This window comes from Podarcis liolepis, assembly GCF_965112155.1.
Source record: "Podarcis liolepis genome assembly, chromosome: 16".
In the NCBI taxonomy this organism is placed as follows: domain Eukaryota; kingdom Metazoa; phylum Chordata; class Lepidosauria; order Squamata; family Lacertidae; genus Podarcis; species Podarcis liolepis.
Genome location: NC_139567.1, coordinates 29,815,991 through 29,839,796, shown reverse-complemented (window position 1 = coordinate 29,839,796; position 23,806 = coordinate 29,815,991). Strand labels below are relative to the sequence as shown.

The window sequence follows — 23,806 nt, the reverse complement described above, 5'->3', positions numbered from 1 at the left end:
TTTAGGACAGATTTCTCCTAGCTGGGAAGGCTTGAGGGAGTTAGGGGTGTTTAGCCTGCAGAAGAGAAGAGTGAAAGCCGATAGGATAGCCATCTTCAGATATCTGAAGGGCTGTCACATGGAAGACGGAGCCACCTTGTTTTGCAATGCTCTAGAGAGGAGGATCGAAACCAATGGATCCCATTCTCAAGAAAGGAAATTCTGGTTAAACATTAGAATCTGATATATCTGAAGGGGCGTCTCCACCCCCATCGTTCTGCCTGGACACTGAGGTCCACCTCTGAGGGCCTTCTGGCAGTTCCCTCACTGCGAGAAGTGAAGTTACAGGGAACCAGGCAAAGGGCCTTTTTGGTAGTGGCACCCACCCTGTGGAACACCCTCCCATCAAATGTCAAGGAAATAAACAACCACCTGACTTTTAGAAGACATCTGAAGGGCAGCCCTGTTTAGGGAAGTTTTTAATATTTGATGTCTTATCATGTTTTAAAAATTCTATTGTGAGCGGCCCAAGTGGCTGGGCAAACCCACCCAGATGGGCAGGGTACAAGGGTACACATAAATTATTATTATTATTGTTGTTGTTGTTGTTGTTGTTGTTATTATTATTATTATTATTATTATTAGGAACTTCCTCACAGTAAGAGCTGTTCAACAGCGAATGAACTCCTTTGGAACGTGGTAGGCTCCATCTTTGGAGATTTTAAAAGAGAGGTTGGGTGGCTACCTGTCAGGGATTCTTGAACTGTGATTCCTGCATTGCAAGGGGTTGGACTAGATGACCCTTGGAGATCCCTTCCAATTCTACAATTCCATGGTTTTCTGAAATCTTGGAGAGCCCCTGCCAATCAGTGTCAGCAGTACTGAGCTAGATGGACCAACAAGCTCAACTGGCTCTACAGAGTGGCACAAGGCATTTCACTGTGTTCTTATGAGTGGGGTTTCCATCTACAGAGGAAGTCTACCTCTGAGAACAAAATGACGGGAGCCAAAACAACAGGGCTTGGTTGTCATCTGCAGGTTCTTCTTCCATGGTTCCTATGGGGCCTCTGGAGGCAAAAAGAGCAGGCTGGACTCGACGGGCCAGGAAGGGAGGGAGAAAAAGGTTGCTCCATCAACGAAAACTTCACAGATTTCTTGAGCTGGCAACAAATAGGACTTGCAAGGCTCTGGAGGTGGTTGGAAACTGAGCAGCTGCTTATTAGAGCTGGGGCAAATTAGCAGCCCCAATGTTTTCCTTCCCGATATATCATGGGCCCAATGTTATTTCTTATGGTGTCCTCACGAAACCTTTGTTAAGAAGAGGCCTGCAAGATAAGATAACGACCCTTACTAGGCTTTCTATCCTCCTTCTGTAACCAAAAAAAGGATTGGGATCTGAGGCTTGCATGCGGGGGAAAGGAAAGTCTCGCCTCCCTGATCCCATAAAGATATTGTGCTTTTCTCGTTCCTTTCCTTCCTAGCTTGCATGCCCTTCATGTGTTTTCTTAAGCTGTTCGGGACATGGCAAGGCCTTGCTTAAGCCGTTAAGTCAGTTTCTTAAGCTGCCTCTCCCCTCCCTCGTGAGTAGCAGGAGCAGAGGAAGGCTTGGGAATTAATGCAGCAATTGGCATCAAGGCACCCAGTTCATAGCAATAGGCCCACTGTATTCTGCTTAACACAAGTCAACAGTGTGATGGTCAATGCGATTCAGCAGAAGTCAACTGTCCAGATCAAGGGAAGTAATAGGGCCAATCTAGTCTGCCTTGGTCAGACACCACCTGGAGTCCTGTGTCTGGTTGTGAGCACCCCTGTTTAAGAAGGGTATTTTCAAGATGGAAGGTGTGCAGAGGAGGTGACCCAGATGATCAAGGTTTTGGAAACCGGGTCTTATGAGGAACGGTTGAGAGAGCTGGGTATGAGTTAAGCCTGGAACAAAGGAGACTGAGACGTGATATGAAAGCCATCTTCAGATACCTGAAGGAAGATGGAGCAAGCTTGTTTTCTGCTGCTTCAGAAGGCAGGGCCCAAACCAATGGATTCAAATTGCAAGAAAGGCAATTCTGACAACACATTAGGAAGACCTTTCTGGCGGTAAGAGCTGTGTGGTGGACAGAAGGTGGTGGGCTCTCCTTCCTTGGAGGTTTTTAAGCAGAGGTTGGATGGCCCATCTGTCAGGGATTGTTTAGCTGTGATTCCTGCCTTGCAGAGGGTTGGACTAGAGGACCCCAGGGGTTCCTTCCAACTCTACAAATGAATGATTCTATTACACATTTTTTCTTGCCTTTTCCCCAAGGAACTCGTAACAGTGTAGAAAGCCTTCTCAGTCACTTGAGCATCAAAACAGCCCTGCGAGGTGGGTGCATCATGCTGAAAGATGAAGACTGGCCTGAAGCCGGACACTGTGCTTCATGACTCAGTGGGGATTTGAATCCAGTTTTCCCTGATGCTAGTCTGACACCCACGGTGCTGGGTTGGGGGGTGGGATCTGTTAATTTCAGTTCCTACCAATTTATCATTTTTCCAATTTTCAGTTTCTCACGTTTTCCTATCGGTTTACAAATTAGTCCTTCAGAAAATTTGTCAGCTTTTTAGTGCAAAGCAATTTCCCCTTCCACAATGCTTGGCTGTATTTTATTTTATTATTTGACTGTCAGATGCTCTTTAGCCACACTCTACCCCAGAGTATGGATTTTTGTACACATAACTTGGCTGGAGAACTGCATTGCAAAATCTGGAGATGTTCAGATTTTGAAGGATGGGTTCTCTGTTTCAGTTTGCATGTTGCTTTGTGCAAAGTGCATATTAGGGAGGCTTGCTTTTAAATGCAAACTGAGCTGTATTTCTCTCCCCATCCCTAGTCATAGCTCAGTGGCAGAGCATGCAAATGTTCCCAGGTTCGATTCCTGGCATTCCCAGGTAGGTCTGGGAGAAATTCTTTACCAGAAACTCTGGTGAGCTGCTTCCAGTCAAAATACTGAGGTGGTTGGACAGGGTATAATAGAAGGCAGCTCCCTGCATTCTTGTAAGTGGAGCTTCCATATACCAAATTAGTCTACCTCTAAGAACCAGTGACAGGACGTGCGTGGCGCTGTGGGTTAAACCACAGAGCCTAGCACTTGCCAATCAGAAGCTTGGTGGCTTGAATCCCCGCGACAGGGTGAGCTCCCGTTGCTCGGTCCCTGCTCCTGCCAACCTAGCAGTTCGAAAGCATGTCAAAAGTGCAAGTAGATAAATAGGTACCACTCTGGCGGGAAGGTGTTTCCATGCGCTGCTCTGGTTCGCCATGCTGAACCACATGAACCATGCTGGCCACATGACCCGGAAGCTGTATACTGGCTCCCTCGGCCAATAAAGCGAGATGAGTGCCGCAACCCCAGAGTTGGTCACGACTGGACCTAATGGTCAGGGGTCCCTTTACCTTTACCTTTAAGAACCAGTGATGAAAAAGCACAGCTGCACTGACCGGGGTGGCTGATGGGAGTTGTGGTCCAGCAACATCTGGAGGGTACTGAGTTGACAAAGCTGGTTCTAGTCTCAGAAAGAAACTATTATTTGGGCCAGAAATTTGGCTGCACTTGCTCGACTGCAGATGCAGACGTGATTTGTCCAAGTCATAATGCAGGGGGTTGGAGGAGATGACTCTTGGGGTCCCTCCCAGCTCTAAAATTCTATGATATTCATCTCTGCCACGGCAGTCTTGGGCCTCCTGAGCCTGGCGTGTCTCAGTGCTAAGGCGATTAGCTTGGCTGTCGTTGTGCGGGGACACAGAGGGGAGGGAGGGAGGCTGAGGCAGCTGGGCACGAGATGCCGGCACTTGGTGGCACTCTCAACTCCTGACCTCTCTTCCCCGATCTGAGCTTTGGCCTTGAGGACGTGGGTGGAGGAAAAGAAGCTTTTTTGTGAAGAAAGGTGGCAGCATTTGGGACTCTTTAGTTGAGAGAAATGGCAAGAAGGAGGCGACTCGATAGAAAATGACGCCTGGAATGGAGAAAGTGAGTAGGGAAAAGTTTTTCTCCATCTCTCATAACACTAGAACTGAGGGACATCCAGGGACGCTGAGTGTTTGAAGATCCAGGACAGGCAAAAGGAAGTCCTTAATGCAGTGCAGAGTCCAACTGTGGAGGTCTCCATGATGGCTGCCAACTTGGATGGCTTTAAAAGAAGATTGGACAATAATAAGGCCATCAGTGGCTATTGGCTGTGATGGCTATGCCCTGCCCCCATGGTTGGAGGGAATACCAGTTCTGAATACCAGTTCCTGGAAACCACAGGAGAGGAGTGTTGCTCTTGTGCTCAAATCCTGCTTAATGTACCTGTACTTCCCAATGAGACAACTGGTTAGGAACTGATTCTGTGGGTGGTTTTGTGAGGTAGACCATTCGACCTCTGCTTTTCTCATCTGTGAGATTTGAACAGTCAGCGTCCGGGAGATCCACCAGAATCCCAATTCCCATTTGCACGCCCACCCCACAAAATCTGTAGGTTTCAGAAGGGCAGCTTGTTGGGGGTCTCCTGAACGTCTCTCCAGACTTTTCCCTCTGGCAGGAATTTGCATGAGGCGCCATCAGAAGTCCTTGGTAATGCTTTGGATTGGGGTGGGGTGGGTGGGAAATGACCTCCAGAGTCGACAAATGTATCCCTTGCCCCCCCCACCCCCAAATGTTAACACCCACCAAGAGAGCAACCTTTCTCGCTTCCTCTCAATTTTATACCCCCGAAACAAATCTGGGAGGAAAATGAGAAAATGATCCCTTAATTTCCCTGTGACAAGAAAACATTCTCAGTCTGAGATCACAGCAAATGCAAACATTGCTCTCCATCTTTGGAACATGATGGGTGTGTGTGTGTGTGTGTGGAGGGACAGAATCTGATTATCTTGCCAGAAAATGTCCCCCCTCTCCCTTTTGAGACACCCCAGGCCACACCTTCAGCTGAACATACGTTCCCAGACAGGAGATAAACACAGACCCGTGTGGGGATCAGATTGGCTGGAATAGCAGCCAACTTTCTCGATTAAAAACATGATTTAAGAGCCTAAGAAGAGCCTGGTGGATTAGGCCAGGGGCTCATCGAGTCCAGCATCCTGTTCTCACAGTGGCCAACCAGAAGCCCCAATGGGAAAACCTCAAGCAGGAGTCAATCTCAGGAGCAACTCTCCCTTCCTGTGGTTCCCACCAACTTGCATTCATAAGCATTGCTGCTTCCATCCATGCAGCCATCATGCCTAGTAGCCATCAATAGCCCATGAATCTGTCCAATCCTCTTTTTAAAGCCACCCAAGTTGCTGGTCATCGCTGCAGTGAGTTCCACAGTTTAACTCTGCTCTGCGTGAAGAAGGAGTTGCTTTTTCTTGTACTGAATCTCCCAGTGTTTGGCTTCCTGGGATGTCCATGATTTCTAGTTTTCTGAGGGGGGGGGGGAAACCTTTCTCTACCCACAGGAGCAAGTGATGGCTCCCAACCTGGATGGCTTTAAAAGAGGATTAGTCAAATTCATGGAGGAGCAGAGGGCTATTGATGGATACTAGCCGGGGTGGCTATGCTCTGCCTCTGTGGCCGGAGGCAGTAACTGAATACCAGTTTTGGGGAACTGCCAGAGGAGGGGAGAGGGCTTGTGTGCTTGGGTCCTGCTTGCAGGTTTCGCAGAAGAGGCATCTATTTGGCCACTGTGAGAAGAGGATGCTGGAACAGATGGGCCAATGGCCTCATCCAGCAGGTCTCTGACACTCTGACATACTCTCTAACATTTCTCCGATGAAAATAGGGGTGTCCTATTTCTTCTTCTTCCCTCGCCCATCTGACTGGATTGCCCCAGCCACTCTGGGCAGCTTCCAACATATATAATAATAATAATAATAATAATAATAATAATAATAATAATAATAATTTTTATTTATATCCCACCCTCCCCAGCCAAAGCCAGGCTCAGGGCGGCTAACAACAATAAAATAATACAACATTCTAAAACCATTTCATTAAAATTAATTCAACTCAAATTGATGGCAACCGTTAGGCTAAAGTTCTGTGAAGATTGCCAAAGGAGAGAGTCAGGCTGTGCCCTGACCAAAGGCCTGGTGGAACAGCTCTGTCTTGCAGGCCCTGCGGAAAGATGCCAAGTCCCGCAGGGTCCTAGTCTCTTATGACAGAGCGTTCCACCAGATTGGAGCCACAGCCGAAAAAGCCCTGGCTCTAGTTGAGGCCAGCCTAACCTCTCAGTGGCCTGGGACCTTCAGGATGTTTTTGTTTGAAGACCGTAAGTTCCTCTGTGGGACATACCAGGAGAGGCGGTCCTGTAGGTAATAAAATGACAAACATTTTTTAAAAAAATAAAAAATCCCTATACAGGTCTGTCTTCTAAAGGTTGTATAGTTACTTATCTCCTTGGCTTGGGGGCGTCTCATACTCCATACCTCCCAACATTTCTCCGATGAATGTCCAAAGGAAAAGTGGGACATTCCAGTATCATATCAGAAAGAGGGGTGGCTTCTGTAAATCCAGGACTGTCCCCGGAAAATCGGGACACTTGGAGGATCCGCTCTAAAGCTTTTGTGTCTGCTCTGTTAACTTGGCACCTGTGAGCCAAAGTGTGGGGCCAGGCTGTGGGGGCAGTGCCTGGCATCATTTCCCGCTCTGTAGCCTCTGCCCATGTGCTCCTCTTGCCCTCCTTGTCCGCACCTGGCAGGCATTAGCTTAGCCTGCTCCCTTGCAAGCCAGCCAGCTACAACACAGAAACACAAGCATCCAGGCTGCCTGCTATCATCCCCGGCTGCCTGTTGCCTAAGGAACTCCATTATCTCAGGGCCTTAGGCCAAGCCGAGGCATCCAGACGAGTCCTGATTGGCCAGCCTCGAAGGTGTGTGAGTAAGAAGGAGCTGGGAGGCCCATAATCCTTTCCCAGAGGGAGGCAGGGCGGATTATCAGCGTAAAAATCACCATTCCTGGGTCCAGTTTCCGAAGGCCATCTGCGTGTGAGTCAGGTCTCTCTCTCTCTCTCCATCCACCGCCCAGGAGCTCTCTCCAATTGCTGCTGGATGTGTGCGTCTGCAGACACCTCCATGCCAAGACAATCATATCTGTGAAAATAGGAGAGGTTAAAAATATATTCAAGTTGGTTTGAAATATAACAGACAAAGCTCCCTCCCTTGTCTGAAATGCCAGCTCCCAGACTTGTATCTTGCGCTGGCCAAGAGATGAGGCAACTGCGCCGTCTCCAAACTGAAGCAGGTGAAGAATCAGAGAATCGGAGAGTTGAAAGGTCACCCTTAGGGTCATCTAGTCCAACCCCAGTAATGCAGGAAACACAGCTCAAGCATCCCTGACAGATGGGGCCGTCCAACCTCTGTTGAAAAACCTCCAAGGAAGGAGAATCTGCCACCGTCTGAGGGAATCCTCAAACAACTCTTACTTTCAGAAAGTTCTTCCTAAAGTTTAGTCCTTATGTTTGCTGTTATTTTGCTCATGAAAGCCACCTTTAGCCCCAGAACCTCTTTTGAATGTCAGTTTTCCTCCCCTCTGGAGTATGAAAAAGCAGGCACAGACATCTCTGGGCATGTGCCGAGTGCATTTTGCCTTCACAGTCTACGTTGTGTCGGTCGCCGCTGAGTTTTGTTCAGAGTGAAATGTCAAGGTGGGTTTTGCACATTACTGAGGAGAACAGCTCAGGTGGCAGAGTTTTGACTCTCCGCCTGCCTGAATTGGGAGACGGGGTTTGATGCCCAGTGCCAATTTTAGAAGAGGCAAGACATCTTCCTGAGAGTAAAGGCCTAGATCTCCTCTCTGTCCCAACATCTTTATGCCTGGAAGCTGAGATGGTTCTTCCCGCCACCTCTAAGCTATGGAACTCATTGCCACAGGAAGCAGTGATGGCCGCCAACCTAGATGGCTTTAAAAGAGCATTCAAGAAATCTATGGAGGAGAGGGGCTAATAACCATGATGGCTGCTCTCTGCCTCCAAACTCAGAGGCAGCAATGTATCTGAATACCAGTCGCTGGAAACAACAGGAGGAGAGAGGGCTCTTGTGCTGGGGTCTTGCCTGCAAGTTTCCAATTGGGGCATCTGGTCAGCCACTGTGAGAACAGGATACTGGACTAGATGGGCCCCCTTTGGCCTGATCCAGGAGGGTCTTCTTATGCTGCTACGGGACACCAGTCGCAGCCTATTTGGCACCGAGGCTGTGCAAAGCTTTGCTGCAGCTCTGCTGGAGGAGCTGGAAAGTTCGGCTGAGAGCCACCCCCAGCCTGCTGTTTGTCTGCGGACTGCTCTCACACACAGCAGGCGCCTCAGTTTTCCCCAAGGAGATCAAGGGAGGCCGCAGCGTTGAGCCCACAGCACCAGCTCTCATGCCAAACCCTCTCCTCTTTGACCTGTCGTAAGCTCTGGGAAATGGGCTGGGGGCAATTGGCGAGGATGTCTGGAGTAGAGGGACACACCATCAGGATAGTCAAAGCGCAATGGCCACAGAGAAAGCCAGGGAGGCCAGCTCTTGGGTGTTTTGGGGGGCAGTGAGGTCAACAAGGCCCCTTGAGTTGAGTCGAGGACTGTGGCATCTGGCTAACAGATGCCTATAAATAGGAGACGTTCATGAGAAGCGCCCATCATTGCTCGGGAATGCTAAGAAACCTAACAGATCAGTGCAGTTTTCAAGTCTGTGCAGTTTGCAAAGCTTTGATCCACCATCTTCATTCCAAATGGCGTCTGCCAATATCAAAATTTAGATGCAAACCTGCCCTTCTATTATGGATACCAATATCTCAAGAGAACAGACAGACAGATCGTTATCTAGTAGATGTGAGGCATGCTGGAATCGTAGAATTGGGGGGATGAACCCTCATTAATCCAACAGTGATCTTTTGGTGGCTGTATCTACAGGGCAGGCTTAGTGTGGCTTCCTATTCACTCATTCCTCTCAGGAAATCCCTGCGAACTGATGTTCTGCAAAGGGGAGAGAGCAATGAGAGGTCCCTCCCTCTCCCCCACATGCCCCAGCTGAAACAGCGACTCCCAGAATGCTTTGGGAGACATCGCAACATGTATGAAACTTGATGTAAGAACATAAGAAGCGTCGGTTGGATCAGGCCAGTGGCCCATCTAGTGCATCATCCTGTTCTTAAAGAGGCCAAACCAGCTGCCTGTGAGAAACCAGCAAGCAGGACCCGAGTTCAAGAGCCTTCTCCCCTCCTGTGGTTTCCAGAAAATGGGATTTGGGAAGCATTGCCATCTCCAGCCACGGAGGTGGGACAGAGTCATCCTAGCTAGTAGCCATGGAGAGCTCTCACCTCCACAAATGTGTCTAGTCATCTTTTAAAGCCATCTATGTTGTGGGCCATCACTGCCTCCTGTGGGAGGGTGTTGCGCTGTTTAAAATATGTGCACTTCCTTTCCTGAATCTTCCAGGCCTCCTTTTGCACTTTGCAGTCTGCATGTTAGTATAGGGTTTCATTTGAGCTTAGACCTTGGCAACTGTTTACAGCCGAGCCACTTGAGAGCAGGGACGGGGTGGAATCCAAGCAAGAAAGACTCTGGGCTCACGCAGAGTGCCTTTCTCTTGTTCCTAAATCGCCAGCTCTAAACAATTGTTTGTCCGTCTCCAGCTGTAAAATTTCTGGCGGAGGAGGGAAAAAAAGGCACACACCCCGTTTTATTTTCATTTTTAATGAAAAGAAAATACGTAAACATTGCAGCAAAACAATGAGATCTTCGGAGGGTTTCTGAGTCCCATCCCACCCTTTGCGTGCAAACGGTTACATCCTTTGTGGGGAGAGCTTCGGTTTGCAAAATGGCACCCCCCCATCCCTGAAAACACTCATGTTTGCAGCAAACCGCCTGGGGGGTTAGTGAGTTTAGGAAAGAAGTCTATTTTTCCAAATCCCCCATTTTGTTTTTCATAGCAAGCCATGGAAAAATGGGGAGGTGGGGGGGTGGAGAGAGCATTTTCCAAAAGTTGATTCATTTTCTGGGCACAAACATCAGTGATACAATTAAGCAGCCTTTGACTGTCCTTTTCTGTTTGCTAACAGGGAGTGGGGTAGAGCAGGGCTTAATTAGACTATGGTTGCGATGCTAACCGTCTGGGGAAAATCAAGCACCTCTGAGCATGAGAAGAGTGCCATCCTTTGCAACAGTCCATAAGTATGGCATGCATGGCCTGGAGAAAATGGGTATAGAGAAAAGCTCTGCTACCCCTCTCATATTAACACAAGAAATTGCAGATATCCAATGAAGCGGGATGTGAGATGATCAGGACAGATAAAAAGACTTCTTTATGAAGCACAACTCATTCTTGCAGGAGGCCACCATGCTCACCAACTTTAAAAAATCATAGGATTTTAGAGTTAGGGTCATCTAGTCCAACTCAGCAATGCAGGAATCTCAGCACACAGTCCCCCATCCAATTTGAAACCAGACCCTCCAAGTGTCACTATTTTCCAGGGACAGTCACAGGTTTACAGAAGCTCTCCCGGTTTCTGATTTGATGTCTCATTTTTCCTGAGGACATTCCTTCGGATGTCCCTATTTTCATCAGAAAAACGTTGGAGGGTATGGAGTTATGCGACCCCTGAGCCAAGGAGATAAGTAACTGTACAACCTTTCGCAGACATCGGAAAGCAGCTGTATGGGGACTTTTTGTTTAATGTACAGTATAATGCTTTATTATGTTTTAAAATACAGTATGTTGGAATCCGCCCAGAGTGGCTGGGACAACCCAGTAAGATGGGTGGGTATAATAATAATAATAATAATAATAATAATAATAATAATAATAATGGAATAGGGCGTCTCTATTTTCATTGGACAGGTGTTGGAGGGGTATGTTATTTTCAATTCCTCTCCTAATGATCCCTAGCCTTTTTCACGCCCTCCTTGGGAAAGGCATTGTAGGCCTCTCTCTCTATTGCTCGGCAGTTGCAAAACCCAGTGCATTTAGACTGAGGAGACAGCGAGATATAAGCCGAGTGATAAATACAAATAAATCTCGGAGAGTCGTCCGTCTGCGAGGCATCAGATTCTGGCTTGCCAAGTCTCTCCGCGTGCAGCCGCCTCACTTCCTGGAATCGCTCTCCATGGCTGCCCAATCCTGAGTCACATTGCACAAGGAGTGTGTGTGTGTGTGTGTGTGTGTGTGTGTGTGTGTGTTGCAACAACTCCATTTTATACATGTTCACTGACAGCCCAGCAGAGCTGTGGTTAGAGAGAGAGAATGATGGCCTGTCTTGCGTCCCCTTTCCCTGGAAATTCAAGAGCAAGACTTTGGCAGAGCCTTATTTGTTAAACAAAATCTATATGCCACTTGATCAAGGCTCCAAACGGTTTACGAGAAGTCATCCATCAAAAAACAGTAATTGGAAACATTTGGGAAATGATTAAAATTAACGGCAGACTAAAGAGAGATTTGAAGTACATGCATACATGCCTGGGCAAGCTTGCCTGAGCAAAATCTTTAAGCAGGTGCTGTAAAGAGTGCAGCCGAGGCTCCTGCCTGATGTGAAAAGCCAGGGAGTTCCAAAGTTTGGGTGGTGCCGTGCTAAAAGAACAGATTCTCACAAGTGCAGAGATTGTGTGGCACCTGTAAGTGGGCCAGTTCTGCAGAGCAAAGCAGTTGAGTAGACGCATTACGAAGTCAGGTGGTCCTGCAAGGAAAGCGGTCCTAAGTTTTCAACAGGTTTTTGTACCAGTAACAATGCATTGCTACCTTGGCCTGATAGCAGCCTGTGCAGGTTCCAGCTAAATGTGAGGAAGAACTTTTTGGTAGTAGGAAATGTTCGATAGGCGAGTGGACAACCTTAGAAAGTGGCTGGACTCTCCTCCCTTGGAGGTTTTTAAGCAGAGGTTGGATCTGCCAGGATATCTTTTGCTGTGATTCCTACATTGCAGGAGGTGAGATTAGATGACCCCTGGACTCCTTCTTAAACTGTGGTGCCCAGAACTGGACAAGCTTTCCCTTGGTGATTCATCTTCTCTGGTCTGGAGAAATAGCTCCTGGTGCCAGAGGTTTTCCGGGGCAGAATCCTGGACCCAATGGGCTGTGTTTGATGGCAGGCCTATTTTCTGGGGGCGGGGGGGGGGCAGGGAGAGAAAGAGAAAAAGAGAAGCATGTTCTGATTACAGGCAAAGGCAGAGGGGAGCTGGCCTGCAGCCACTGACAATTTTGGGAAGGAAACAAAAGATTGTGTTTTTGTTTTGTTTTGTTTTGTTTCTTACAAAGGAGACACAGAGAGCTCTAGCGAAGCCAGCTGTGAGGGAAGGCCAGGATTGCTCCAGGCACATACCTAGGCAGATTGAAGCCTCAGCGACATCTGCTGGGCAAGGCGGAAGTGGCACAACTACCGGTAATTGTTTCCTGGGCAGCAGGTGATCGTGCTGATCTTCCTCAGGAATGGCTGCAGCCCGGCGGTCAGGCACCTGCTATGCACACAGAATCCTGAGTGGCGTCTCCTGGTAGAGCTGGGAGACCCTTGTCTGAAACTCTGGAGGCTCATTGCCTGTCAGTGTAGACACTGCTGATCTAGATAATAGAATTGTAGAGTTGGAAGGGATCCCCAAGGGTCATCTTGTCCAACCCCCTGCAAGGCAGGAATCTTTCGCCCAACGTGGGGCTCGAACCCTTGGTGCTGAGATTAAGAGTCTCATGCTCTACCAACTGAGCTATATAGACCAGTGGTCTGACTTTGTCAAAGGCTGTTCTCTGTGCTCCTATTTGGGAAAGGCCTATTTAAACCAGCTGTTTGTCTAGAACCATGAGGACTAGAGTCTTACTTTACTTTTAGTGAAAGCAGTACAGCATCTGCTCTGAATGCAGAAGGTCCCAGGTTCCATCCCCAATGACAGGTGCAGGTAGACCTGAGACTGTCTCTTTCTTGAAACTATGAAGAGCCATTGCCAGTCAGTGTCAACAGTACTAAACTAGATGGATCAGTGGTCTGATTCTGTACAAGGTTGCTCCCTTTGTTCCCCACAGAGTAGGCAAAACTGATGGGGAGGGCAGAGGTCCCACATTGGCTGGGATTATCTAGTGTGATGTATTTTCTGTATTACAGTGGTACCTTGGGTTACAGATGCTTCAGGTTACATACGCTTCAGGTTACAGACTCTGCTAACCGAGAAATAGTACCTCGGGTTAAGAACTTTGCTTCAGGATGAGAACAGAAATCTCATGATGGCATCGCGGCGGCAGCAGGGAGGCCCCATTAGCTAAAATGATACCTCAGGTTAAGAACAGTTTCAGGTTAAGAACGGACCTCCGGAATGAATTAAGTTCTTAACCCAAGGTACCACTGAATTATGTATTCATTGTGTTTATGAACCACCTTTTTTCTCCAAGGCAGTGGTGTACCATAGGTTGCCAATGCCTTGGGCAAGGCAAGTATTGCATCCCCTAAGCCATGGACCATTAGCACAGATGCCAAGAGGAAGTTTTCTAGGTGGGGCTTGGCGATCTCACATGGGGCTGAAATGGACCAAGTTTGGGAGTTGTAGATAACCTTAGGATCAGAGGCAGGCGGAAAAGCAAACACAACTTTCCGCTTGCCTGTTTCTTTGTTTGTTTCGGGCAAGTCTGTGCAAGGGCTCGTTTCTTTTAAAAGAGGCGCTATCTGAATCCAGGGAGGTGGGGATCACGGCATGGAAGAGGACAACAGCAAGCTGGGAAGTGCCAGTATTTTTCCTTTTGAAATGTTGTGCCCCCTAATAATTTTGCACCCAGGGCCCCTACCCTCTCCTCCCCATGCTAGACCACTGCTCCAATGAGCTCTAGGTGGCGGACATGGTCCCCCTGCCTCATTTAATCCCCACAACAACCCTGTGAGGTAGGTGATGCTGAGAGGCAGTGGGCAGCCCTCAATGAGACCTTCATGGCTGAGTAGGGGCAGAATTCGAACCCTAGTTTCCCAAGTCCTAGCCCGATACTACAGTACATTGGTCCACCCAAAAGGCAGAAGGGGATAAATCTGAGCCTCTTCCTGCTCCTTTCTCCTCCCTCAACGCCATCCCCCCTTGCCGGCAGCCACGCTCCTCCTCGGGTCTCTGTTTATTTCATCACCCTCCTCTTCCCACCCTCCTTCCCTCCATCCGTTTTGGCGAAGCCTCTTGCCTGTTTCCCAGTTCACCCTGGCTTGCATGTCTTGGGGATTTTGGCTTGTGTTGACTTCACTTTGGGCTGCTGTCCAGCAGCCAATTAAGCTAGAATGCCGGAACTTTAAACCAGTTCTAGACCCGCTCCGGAGAACGGGGGAGGGAAGGCGGTTAGAAGAGGCATCGGTGTGTGTTGGGGTGGGAATAGTGGGGGGGGGGGACACCAACCTAGAGAGTTTTGCTGATCTGGAGATTGGAGGCCTGTTTCTTATGCTGGTTTCCAGATGTTTTTTCACCGCGCTCTCCAGCACGCCGGAGCAGATGTTCAGGCGGTAGCGCTTAATTGGTGCCTAACCTTGAACATGAGAAGAGGCTGCTGGATCAGGCCACTGGGCCACCGAGTTGCAGCATCGTGTTCTCCCAGTAGCTGGCCAGATGCACCACTGGGAAAGCAGGATTCGCCACTTGTGATTCCCAGCATCGCTGCCTCCAACTGTGGAGGAAGGACATAGACAGCATGGCTTCAATAGATGTCTAATCCTCTTTGGAATCCATCAAAGCTGGTGGCCCTCGTGGCCTCCTTTTGGAGGGAGTTCCTGAAGAACCTAGGGAGATCCTGCTGGATCAGGCTGAAGGCCCATCTACTCCAGCATCTTAGGAAAAGGAAATGGGTTCAAATGAGAGATTCCGACTAAACACCAGGAAGAATTTCTGGCGGTAAGAGCTGGTCTGGACCCTATTGGAAGGTGGTGGACACTCCTTCCTTGGAGGTTTCAAAGCAGAGGTTGGATGGCCACCTGTCAGGGTTTGGCCTAGAACCCTCGTACCTACGGGACTGCCTCTCCTGGTATGCCCCACATAGGACCTTAAGGTCCATAAATAACAACACTTTGGAGGTCCCAAGCCTCAGGGAAGTTAGATTGGTTTCAACCAGAGCCAGGGCTTTTTCAGCACTGGCACCGATGTGGTGGAACGCTCTGTCACAAGAGACTAGGGCCCTGCAGGATTTGACATCTTTCCACAGTGCCTGCAAGACAGAGCTGTTCTGCCTGGCCTTTGGCTTAGACTCACTCTGACCCCTTATATGGGATTTGGTATATAAATTTTCCCTTGGCTTTTTTTGCTGGCCCATGTAGGACCAGCATGGATAGCTGGCTTGGGTGAATATCCGAAGTTTTCTCCCTTTATGGTCTTGATTTATGGGCTACTACTAAAATGAGGCTGCATTTTAAGCTGCATTTTAAGCCGTATTTTAATTAACTGTTTGTTTGTTTGTTTGTTTGTTTGTTTGTTTGTTGTTGTTTTTCTATTACATTTTATTTTAAATCATATTTGGTGTTAGCCGCCCTCAGCCTGGCTCTGGCCAGGGAGGGCAGGGTATAAATAATAAATTATTATTATTATTATTATTATTATTATTATTATTATTATTATTATTATTATTATTGCTGTGATTCCTGCATTGCAGAGGGTTGGACTAGATGACTCTTGGAGGTCCCTTCCAACTGAATCATCTTCACCACCACCTCCCTAGGAGGCGCTGCTGATTCCTCAGTCTCAAGCCTTCTTTGCATGCTCCCAAGTATTGTAGCCTACCTTTTGCAGTTGTTGTGTGAAATTGCTCCGATAAAGCATGCAACTCTGCTTTTTTGGGGGGAGGGGGAAGTGTTATGGAAATTCTGTGAGACACTCTGTGATTTTTATGAAGCTTATGAAAATACGCTCCAAGCTCAAAGGCGGGAGGTGGTGGGTGCAAGATTGGGCATGGCTCCTCTGCTCCTCTGAGTCGCACTGTGGCTCACGACTTTGATTTGGGGATGGACTGGGGTTTTGCTGCCAATGCACAGCTTGACTCGCTTGCTTGAGCCATCCATGAGTCTTCGCTCAGTTGCCTCATCTCCCTTGGGTGCAGGTTCAGTGGGGGTGCTTGGGCTCATGGGGAGGGGAGATTGAGAGGGCCGTGTCCTTTGACTGACTGTCTTTTCCACGGTTTGAAGAGAGGGAAAACAATCTTCAGAGAATGGCCCCAGTGTTAATTAGCTAATTAGGGGGATGCTGAGAAGGTTTGTGTGTGTGTGTGTGTGTGTGTGTGTGTGTGAGAGAGAGAGAGAGAGAGAGAGAGAGAGAGAGAGAGAGAGAGAGAGAGAACTTCATTTTTCCACCCCCTAAAAAATTAAACCTCTTCACAGCCCAACTTGGCCTTTGTTTGACAATGGAACAAACTCCCTTGGGAGGTAGTGGACTTCATTGGAGGCTTTTCAACAAGAGTTTAGAAGACTACCTATCAGAAATTCTTGAGCTGTGATTCCTGCATTGCAGGGGTTGGACTAGATGGCCCTTGGGTACACCTCCAACTCATAGAACTGTATTCTATGATTCTATGTATCTGAGGCCCCTCCAGATGTTTTGGACTGGAACATCCTCCAACTTCATCAACAGGGAGCTGTGTTCCCACCAGCTGAAGTATCACATGACCACACTGACTGGGGCTGGTGGGAGATTTATTTGTTTATTTATCTATTAACATTTATACACTGCTTGATTGCAAAAAAACCCACAACCCTCTCAAAGAGGTTTACAAAAAGATAAAACGATGAACTTATCCGTAAGAAAAATTAACAACAAAAGTTAAGACTTTCTGAACGTTAAAATAACAATAGCAGATTAAGAACTAGAAGCAGATTAAAATTCACATCAATTTTCTAAACATCTGAGTGGGCTTGTCTAAACAAAAATGTTAGGAGGCACCAAAAAAGATACCTGGACTGTTTATGTATGTGACAACAGCTGCAAGGATGCTACTAGCCCAAAGATGGAAAGAACCAACAGTCCCGACTAGGGAAGAATGGCAAGCCAAACTGCCGGACTATGCTGAAATGGCAAAACTGAATGGGAGACCCAGGAATCAAGAAGATAATGACTTTAAAAAAGAATGGGGGAAATTCATTTACTTAGGAGACCATTGTAAACAAATTAAAACGTTAGCTGGACTTTAAAAATAATGTGTAAAGAAATGAAAGATATGGATAATTTAGAGAGATAAAAATTGTGGAGAATGTAATATGTAGTTTTAGAAAAAATATTTTAAGGACCTATGCAGGGGATGGGGGGGAGCCACAAGATTCAGAGAATCTGATATATGGATATGTTGAAAGTTTTTTTTTCCTTTTTATTATTTTGAATTTGTTCTTGTAAAAACCAATTAGAAATATTATTAAAAAAGAAAAAAAATGGTACATGCTTGGTATCAAGAGGCAGGGAGTTCCAAAGTGTAGGAATGGGTATTATGTAGTCCAAATCATCTAGAGGGCCCTAGGAGGTTGGTCTAATTCCTCACTCTGCCAGCTTCTGCTGCTCTCCCTACTTGGCAAGGGCACTCTCCAGATTTCCTAGTGGCCATCCCATAATAAATCATTGCCATTGGGGGTGGGGCAGGAAAGGGGGAGGTGCCCACTTGAGGCAAAGAGCACAGGGGCAGAAAATTCCAGTTTTCTTTGCTACCCCTTCACAACTTATCCAGAGAGCAGATATGTTTGGGTGTTGCCATTCTTTCGTAACTACCGCCAGATCTGCATTCGATTGACTCTCTCTCTCTTTTTTTAAAAAAAGGAAAAGGAAAAGCCTTCTCTCTTGTTAACAGAATGTTCAAAGCTTTAGAGGGAAGAGATTGATGTGTGCAACTGTGTGGTTTGCATTTCTTTCTGTATACAAGCAAAGCAATGTCACGCCATGTGGTCCACCTACAGGAAAGATGGGCAACATCTGGAGAGGGGGATCCAGATGTGCTTGACTCCAGCTCCTGGCATCTGGCCTCGGGGTTGATGTTAAGAACTGGGAATCCACCACATACCTGGAGACCCCCACAGATCTCCCCCAACCATGACCTGAAAACTCAGCTTGGGAGACTGGCTTTTTAAAAAGCCCTTTCAAGAAATACGAATATAAGAGGTCTGTTGGATCAAGCCCATGTCCCATCTAGTCCAGTAGCCTGTTCTTACAGTGGCCAATCAGATGACTGTGGGAAACCCATATGCAAGACCTGAGCACAAGAGCCCTGTCCCCTCCTGTGGCTTCCAAAAACTGGTATTCAGAAGCATTGCTGCCTCCAAGGTCCCTAGCTGGAGCCCCAGACCCTGGGCTGACAAAAGGTCCCCTCCCTTTGTTGCAGCAAAAGAAAAGCACTCTGCTTGTGCTCAGGAGCAATCCTCTTTCTTGTTCCTACTTCAGAAGAGCCTTCTAGATCAGGCCAGAGTCCCAGCTAGTCCATCATCTTGTTCTCATGGCGGCCAACCGGATGCCTCTTCCGGGGAACCCACAAGCAGCATTCGTGCACAATTGCACTCTTCCTTCCTGCAGTTTCCTGCAATGGGCATTGGGAAATATTGCTGCCTCTATCTGTGGAGGCAGAGCAGAGCCATCCTGGCCAACAGCCATCTATAGGCCCTTTCCCCCATGAATTTGTGCAATACTTATTTGAAGCCCAGTCAGTGGCCATCACTGCTTCCTGTGGCAGGGAGTTTTGCAGTTTAACAATGTGCTGCATGCAAAGTGCTTTCTTTTACCTGCCCTGAATCTCCCGACATCCAGCTTCCTTGTATGTCCAATATCACGAGAGGGGTGGGGGGAATCTTTCCCTTATCCTCTTTCCCCATGACATGCATGCTTTTATTTTTTTTTATTTTTTACCAACAACCAAACACAAAGAGTGAAACCCCCCAGGCGGCTGATACATTGGGTATACATAATCAATAATAACTTATTTAAATCAACCATGTGTACAATTTTATATATGTTAACATTCCTCCATCCACAAGGACATGCATGCTTTTATAAACTTCTATCAGGTTGCCTCTTACATTTTCTCTCAATGAAAAACCCCCTTGGAGGAGTGTCTCTCCATCCCCTTAGGCTGCTCTGCTTGGCCACAGGCTAGGGCTGGCATTGCAAACAGGTTCTGTGGCTGAGCCCCGTCTCAAACGAAGCTCTATGTGGGAACTCTATGTGGGAGACAATTCAGTTTCTCCCAGGGCTTTGCTTCCAGCTGAGCATCTTTGCGCTCCCACCAGCCACACCAATAGCTCCTTGGCCTGGAGAGAGCCCTTCCGCAATCAGACGGTTGAGAAAAGGTCAGCTCTGTTGTTCGACTCCCAGGGCAAAGCATGTTGAACTTAAACACAAGTGTTTATTTAAGAGGGGAGGAGCAAGGAAGGCGTATTGGCTGGGCTGGAGGGCGAGAGAGTGGGGAGGAAGGCAACATGAAAACAAAGGGTGAGCTGTTCGGGGCATGGTTGCGCAATCCTCACGGAGGGTCAGAGGCAAAGCAGGATTCCACCCCGGAAAGCCAAAGTGCTGTCAGTGACTGGAGCAGCTGCTGACACAGGCCAGAGATGGTGGGGGCGGGTTGTGCAAAAGAGAGAGCACAGATCTTAACACGATACTTGCCGCATTAATTATTCCTCTTTATGCATCCAGGAAACTAGCAGATCACACTTGCGAATTTGGTTCATAGAATCCCAGAATTGTAGAGGTGGAAGGGAACCCCAAAGGCCATCTAGCCCAACCCCCTGCGATGCAAGAATCACAGCTAAAGAACCCTTGACAGATCGCCCTTGGACTTGTGCCCTGAGCCCTTTTACTACCCAGCAATGCTCCTGAGTAGCAGGAAGATGGGAGCGGGGGGGGGGGGAGATGGAGGCCAAGGGAGTCTTCTAAGCCTCTCAATACTTTTGTCTTGGATGGGCACAAATGGGGTTTCCCTTCATCACCAGCTATGAGCCAATCAAACTCTCCTTTCCTTTCCAGGGGTCCCAGGTGCTGGCGTTGGAGTTCCCGGGCAAGGCTACTACCCAGGTAAGGGGGTGCTACTACCTGCTGTGTTTATCTTTGTGTTACAGATGTCACCAAATCCACCCGATTTTATTTGTGTGTGGAATTTCTCTGCCCCTTCCCGCAATAAGCCACCCTTCTCAAAGACCCTTTCTTGCAAGAAAGGGTCACAAACAGGAATAATGGGGCGAGATAACGCACTGCCCTGTGGAATTCATGCATGCATTCTTCCATTTGTCTGGCTGATTAATTTCTGATCCTGCTGACACACCCTCTCCCTAAGCATCCCAGGGGGAATCGCATCGTCTTAAAAACCAATCTCAAAATAATGCATAATCAGTCAATGAGAGCTGGTGCGGTATATAGTGGTCAGAGTGTCGGGTTAGGACCTGGGAAAGAAGGGTTTGAATCTCCCACACCACCACGAAGTTCCCTCGGTGACTTTGGGCCTGTCACTGCCTCTCAGCCTAGCGTACCTCATAGGGTAATTTGTGGGGATTAAATGTGGGAGGGAGGGAAACCATGTATGCTGCTTTGAGCTCATTGGACAAAAAGGTGGGCTATAAATGCAATCGATCAATCAACAAACTGTCAGTCAACAACAGTAAATGCTACAATTGATAGCACCATTTGCAGCGGGTGAGGCCTGTGGCCCCCTGATTGTTGCTGAACTACAACTCCCCTCCTCACCCCTGAGCTACTCTTGCTGGTGCTGAAGCTAGTTTCAGTTCCAGTGATGGGTGCTGCGTAAGCCTGCTTGCGATGGCTAGGCGCTGTTTGAGGGCCCCTCCTGGGTCTCCTGAGACAACCGTCTTGATCCCTACAGGAGCTGCTGGCGTAGGAGGACTAGGAGGACTTGGTGGGGCAGGTGAGTCCCTGGAGGAGGGAAAGGATGCTCTCTGCCTCCCATGCTTGAGTGACCGAACGGTTTAGAAGATAATGCATGGGGCAGGGAACATAGGTGGTGGTCCTTTCCCCTGTTTCACCCATGGATCAGTGGCTGCTTCTCAGGACAGCTGCATTGAACCTAAACTGAACCAAGGGTCAGAAAAGGGCAACCCAAACGATTGAGGAGGGGCAGCAAATCCCCCACGGGGAAAGGTTGCAGCATTTGGGACTTTTTAGTTTAGACTAAGGCAAGCAAGAAGAGCTTGTAAAATTGTGCATGGCATGGAGAAAGTGGGTAGAGGAAAGCTTTCCTCCGTCTCTCAAAATGCTGGCATTCCTGGACATCTAATGAAGGAGAACAAGGGAAGATTCAGAACCTGCAAAAGGAAGGACTACTGGATAGCTTAGTTGGTCAGAGCATGGTGCTGATGATGCCAAGGTTGAAGGTTTGATCCCTATAAGGGATGGCTGCATATTCCTGCATTTCAGTGGGTTGGACTAGATGGTCCTCAGGGTCCCTTTCCAGCTCCATGATTCTTCACGCATTGCATAGTTAAACTCTGAAACTCTCTCCCACAAGAGGCAGGGATGGCCACCAACTTAGACAGCTTTAAAAGAGGGTTAGACAAATTCATGGAGGACAATAAAGCTATTGACGGCTACTAGCCAAGATGGCTATGCTCTGCCTACATACTTGGAGGCAGCAATGCTTCTGAATACCAGCTGCTGGAAATAGCACCTATAGGGTGTCACGTTGGCTGCCCATGATATACTTTGGAGCTTAGCATCAGACAGTTGGGAAATGTGAGTGGGGAGTCTTCAAAGTCCATTTTAAAGTCTTCAGGGTAGCACCCATGTTTGCCTTTCTGGGGAGGGTATTCCACAGAATGGGGCCAGTCACCATGAAGGCCCTGTCTCTCTTTATGTCCACCAATCTAGTTCACATTAGGGAAGTGTGAGGACAGGGAATTTCAGGCCTGGGTGCTGGATGCAGCCCTCTATGTGGCCCCTGAGACCCTCATCTGCCCTGCACCTGCCCGGAGTTGTATTGCCTGGCAGGGATGGGTTCTTGACCTGAGAGGTTGCCTCTTGCTTGCTTGGATGACTGTGAAAGTAGTGTGTGTTTTTGTGGGTGTGAGAATTTCTGAGTGTCATGGGGCTCGGGTGCAGCCTACCATACAATGGTAAGTGCCCCAATCTATTGCTCTGCCCACTGTTGCTTTTGGGGACACTTCTCCTGACATTGGCGCTCATCTAACTGTACCCGATGCCTCCCTTTATCCCCAGGATTTGGAGCAGGAGCAAAGCCCCCCAAACCAGGTAAGTGGCCATCTCCACTTCCCCTAATGCTCTTTGCGACTGACATGGTCTCTCCTCTCTTGTTGTGGCTACTAAATGGGGAGAGGAGGAGGAAGAGGCAGCCCAGTGGGCTTACTTGTGTACTCCTCTCCCCAGCTTCTGTACCAGGGATGGGGGGAATCTGTGGCCCTCCAGATGTTGACCACATCATGGTCGGCCACTGGCCCTGCTGGCTTCCAGGCATGGGCATAGCCAGGATTTTTGTTAGGGGGCGGAGCAGGCCTTTTGTTAGTGGGAGAGGGCAGAACCTCAGTTTGCTATGTGTTTTATTGATTTTTTATTGATTTAGGGGGGCAGCTGCCTCTCCCTGCCCCCCTGGCTATGCCCATGCTTCCGGGGCTGGTGGGAAATGGATAAGGTTTGGAAAAGAGCAAGGGGATAGAATGTCTCCCCTGTGAGGAATGGTTGCAGCCTCTGGGGATTTTTAGTTTAGAGGAAAGGAAAGCAAGATAGACCTTTATGAACTTATGCACAACCTCAAGAAAGTGGATAGGGAAAAGTTTTTCCCCTCTCTCTTATAACATTGCAACTTGTGGACATCAGGTGAAGCTGAATGTTGGAAGATTTGCGACAGCTAAAAGGAAGGACTTCTTATTCCAGCATTTGCAGGGGGTTGGACTGGATGACCCTCAGGGTCCCTTCAAGTTCTGTGGTTCTGTGATTCACGCAACACATAGTTAAACTGTGGAACCCACAGTTCCCACAGGAGGCAGTTATGGTGACCAGCCTAGATGGCTTTAAAAGAGGATTGGATAAATTCAAGGAGAAGAGGGCTATCGTTGGCTACTAGCCAGGATGGTCAGAAGCACTGATGCTTCTGAATTCCATTTGCTGGGAACCACAGGAAAGGATAAGGCTTTTGTGTTTATGGCATTTCGTGGCTACTGTGAGAATAGGATGCTAGGCTAGATGGGTCCTCTGTGGGCTGATCCAACTGCAGGACTTCTGACGCCCTGGGTTCTTTTCTCCTCTGCAGGTGTCGGAGGGGTTGTCGGAGGCACTGGAGCACTAGGTAAGCTTGCCCTGAGCTCTCCAGCTGTTTCCTGGGAAGGTCTGGCTGAGAACAGGGATCTCAGACCCACCACCGGCTCTCCTAGGGCTCCCAAGCTGGTGAGAGGGAATTGTTTGGAGGATATGCAGAGCACTGGCTCAGCAGAACTGCTGCCTGGGGCAAAGCGGAAAGATGCCACCTTATCCCATTCTATGCTCAAAAGCAGACTGGCAGCTGAGTCTTACTTCAGCACTGGCAATGGGGACAGCACCCTGTGCTGCATGTGAGGGCAGAATGCCTGCTTGACCTAGTGGTTCTCAAAGTGTGTGGCATTGTGCCCATGGGGTGGGCTTACCTAGGTGGGTACTAAGAAGGAAGCACAGAGGCTGGAGGTGAAAACGACTATCAGATTTTGAAAAGTTGGCATCACTGAATCATCAATTTTCTAATTGGATTTTGAATAAATGCACTTTTAATTGTTGCTGCTTTGAATTTTATTGTGTTGTTATCTGCCTTAGTGGGTCATGCAGGCTGCTATTTTGAATAATGCATTTTATGGGGTAGGGGGATGAGTTTATGGGACCAGGGGGTGGACCCCAAAAAATTTTGGGCGGGAACTCCTGGAACTCGCTCCCACAGGAGTCAGTGATGGCAACCAGGTTGGATGGCTCTTGCTAGTTTAAGAGATGGGCACAT

The 23,806-nt window shown here is 48.2% G+C and overlaps 1 protein-coding gene across 14 annotated transcripts in view; it reads left to right on the top strand.

Moving 5' to 3' along the window:
- ELN (elastin) overlaps nucleotides 1–23,806 on the top strand; it is a 60,536-nt gene that overhangs the window by 6,958 nt on the left and 29,772 nt on the right. For 6 of the 14 annotated variants that reach the window (XM_083479262.1, XM_083479257.1, XM_083479261.1 and 3 more), the window contains exons 2-5: nucleotides 19,849–19,896; nucleotides 20,699–20,740; nucleotides 22,048–22,080; nucleotides 23,096–23,131. In XM_083479262.1, the coding sequence (XP_083335388.1) occupies nucleotides 19,849–19,896; nucleotides 20,699–20,740; nucleotides 22,048–22,080; nucleotides 23,096–23,131 (159 nt within the window). Of the gene's footprint in view, nucleotides 1–19,848; nucleotides 19,897–20,698; nucleotides 20,741–22,047; nucleotides 22,083–23,095; nucleotides 23,132–23,806 lie in introns of all 14 variants that reach the window. The other 8 variants (XM_083479263.1, XM_083479264.1, XM_083479260.1 and 5 more) reach the window with 5 other exon arrangements.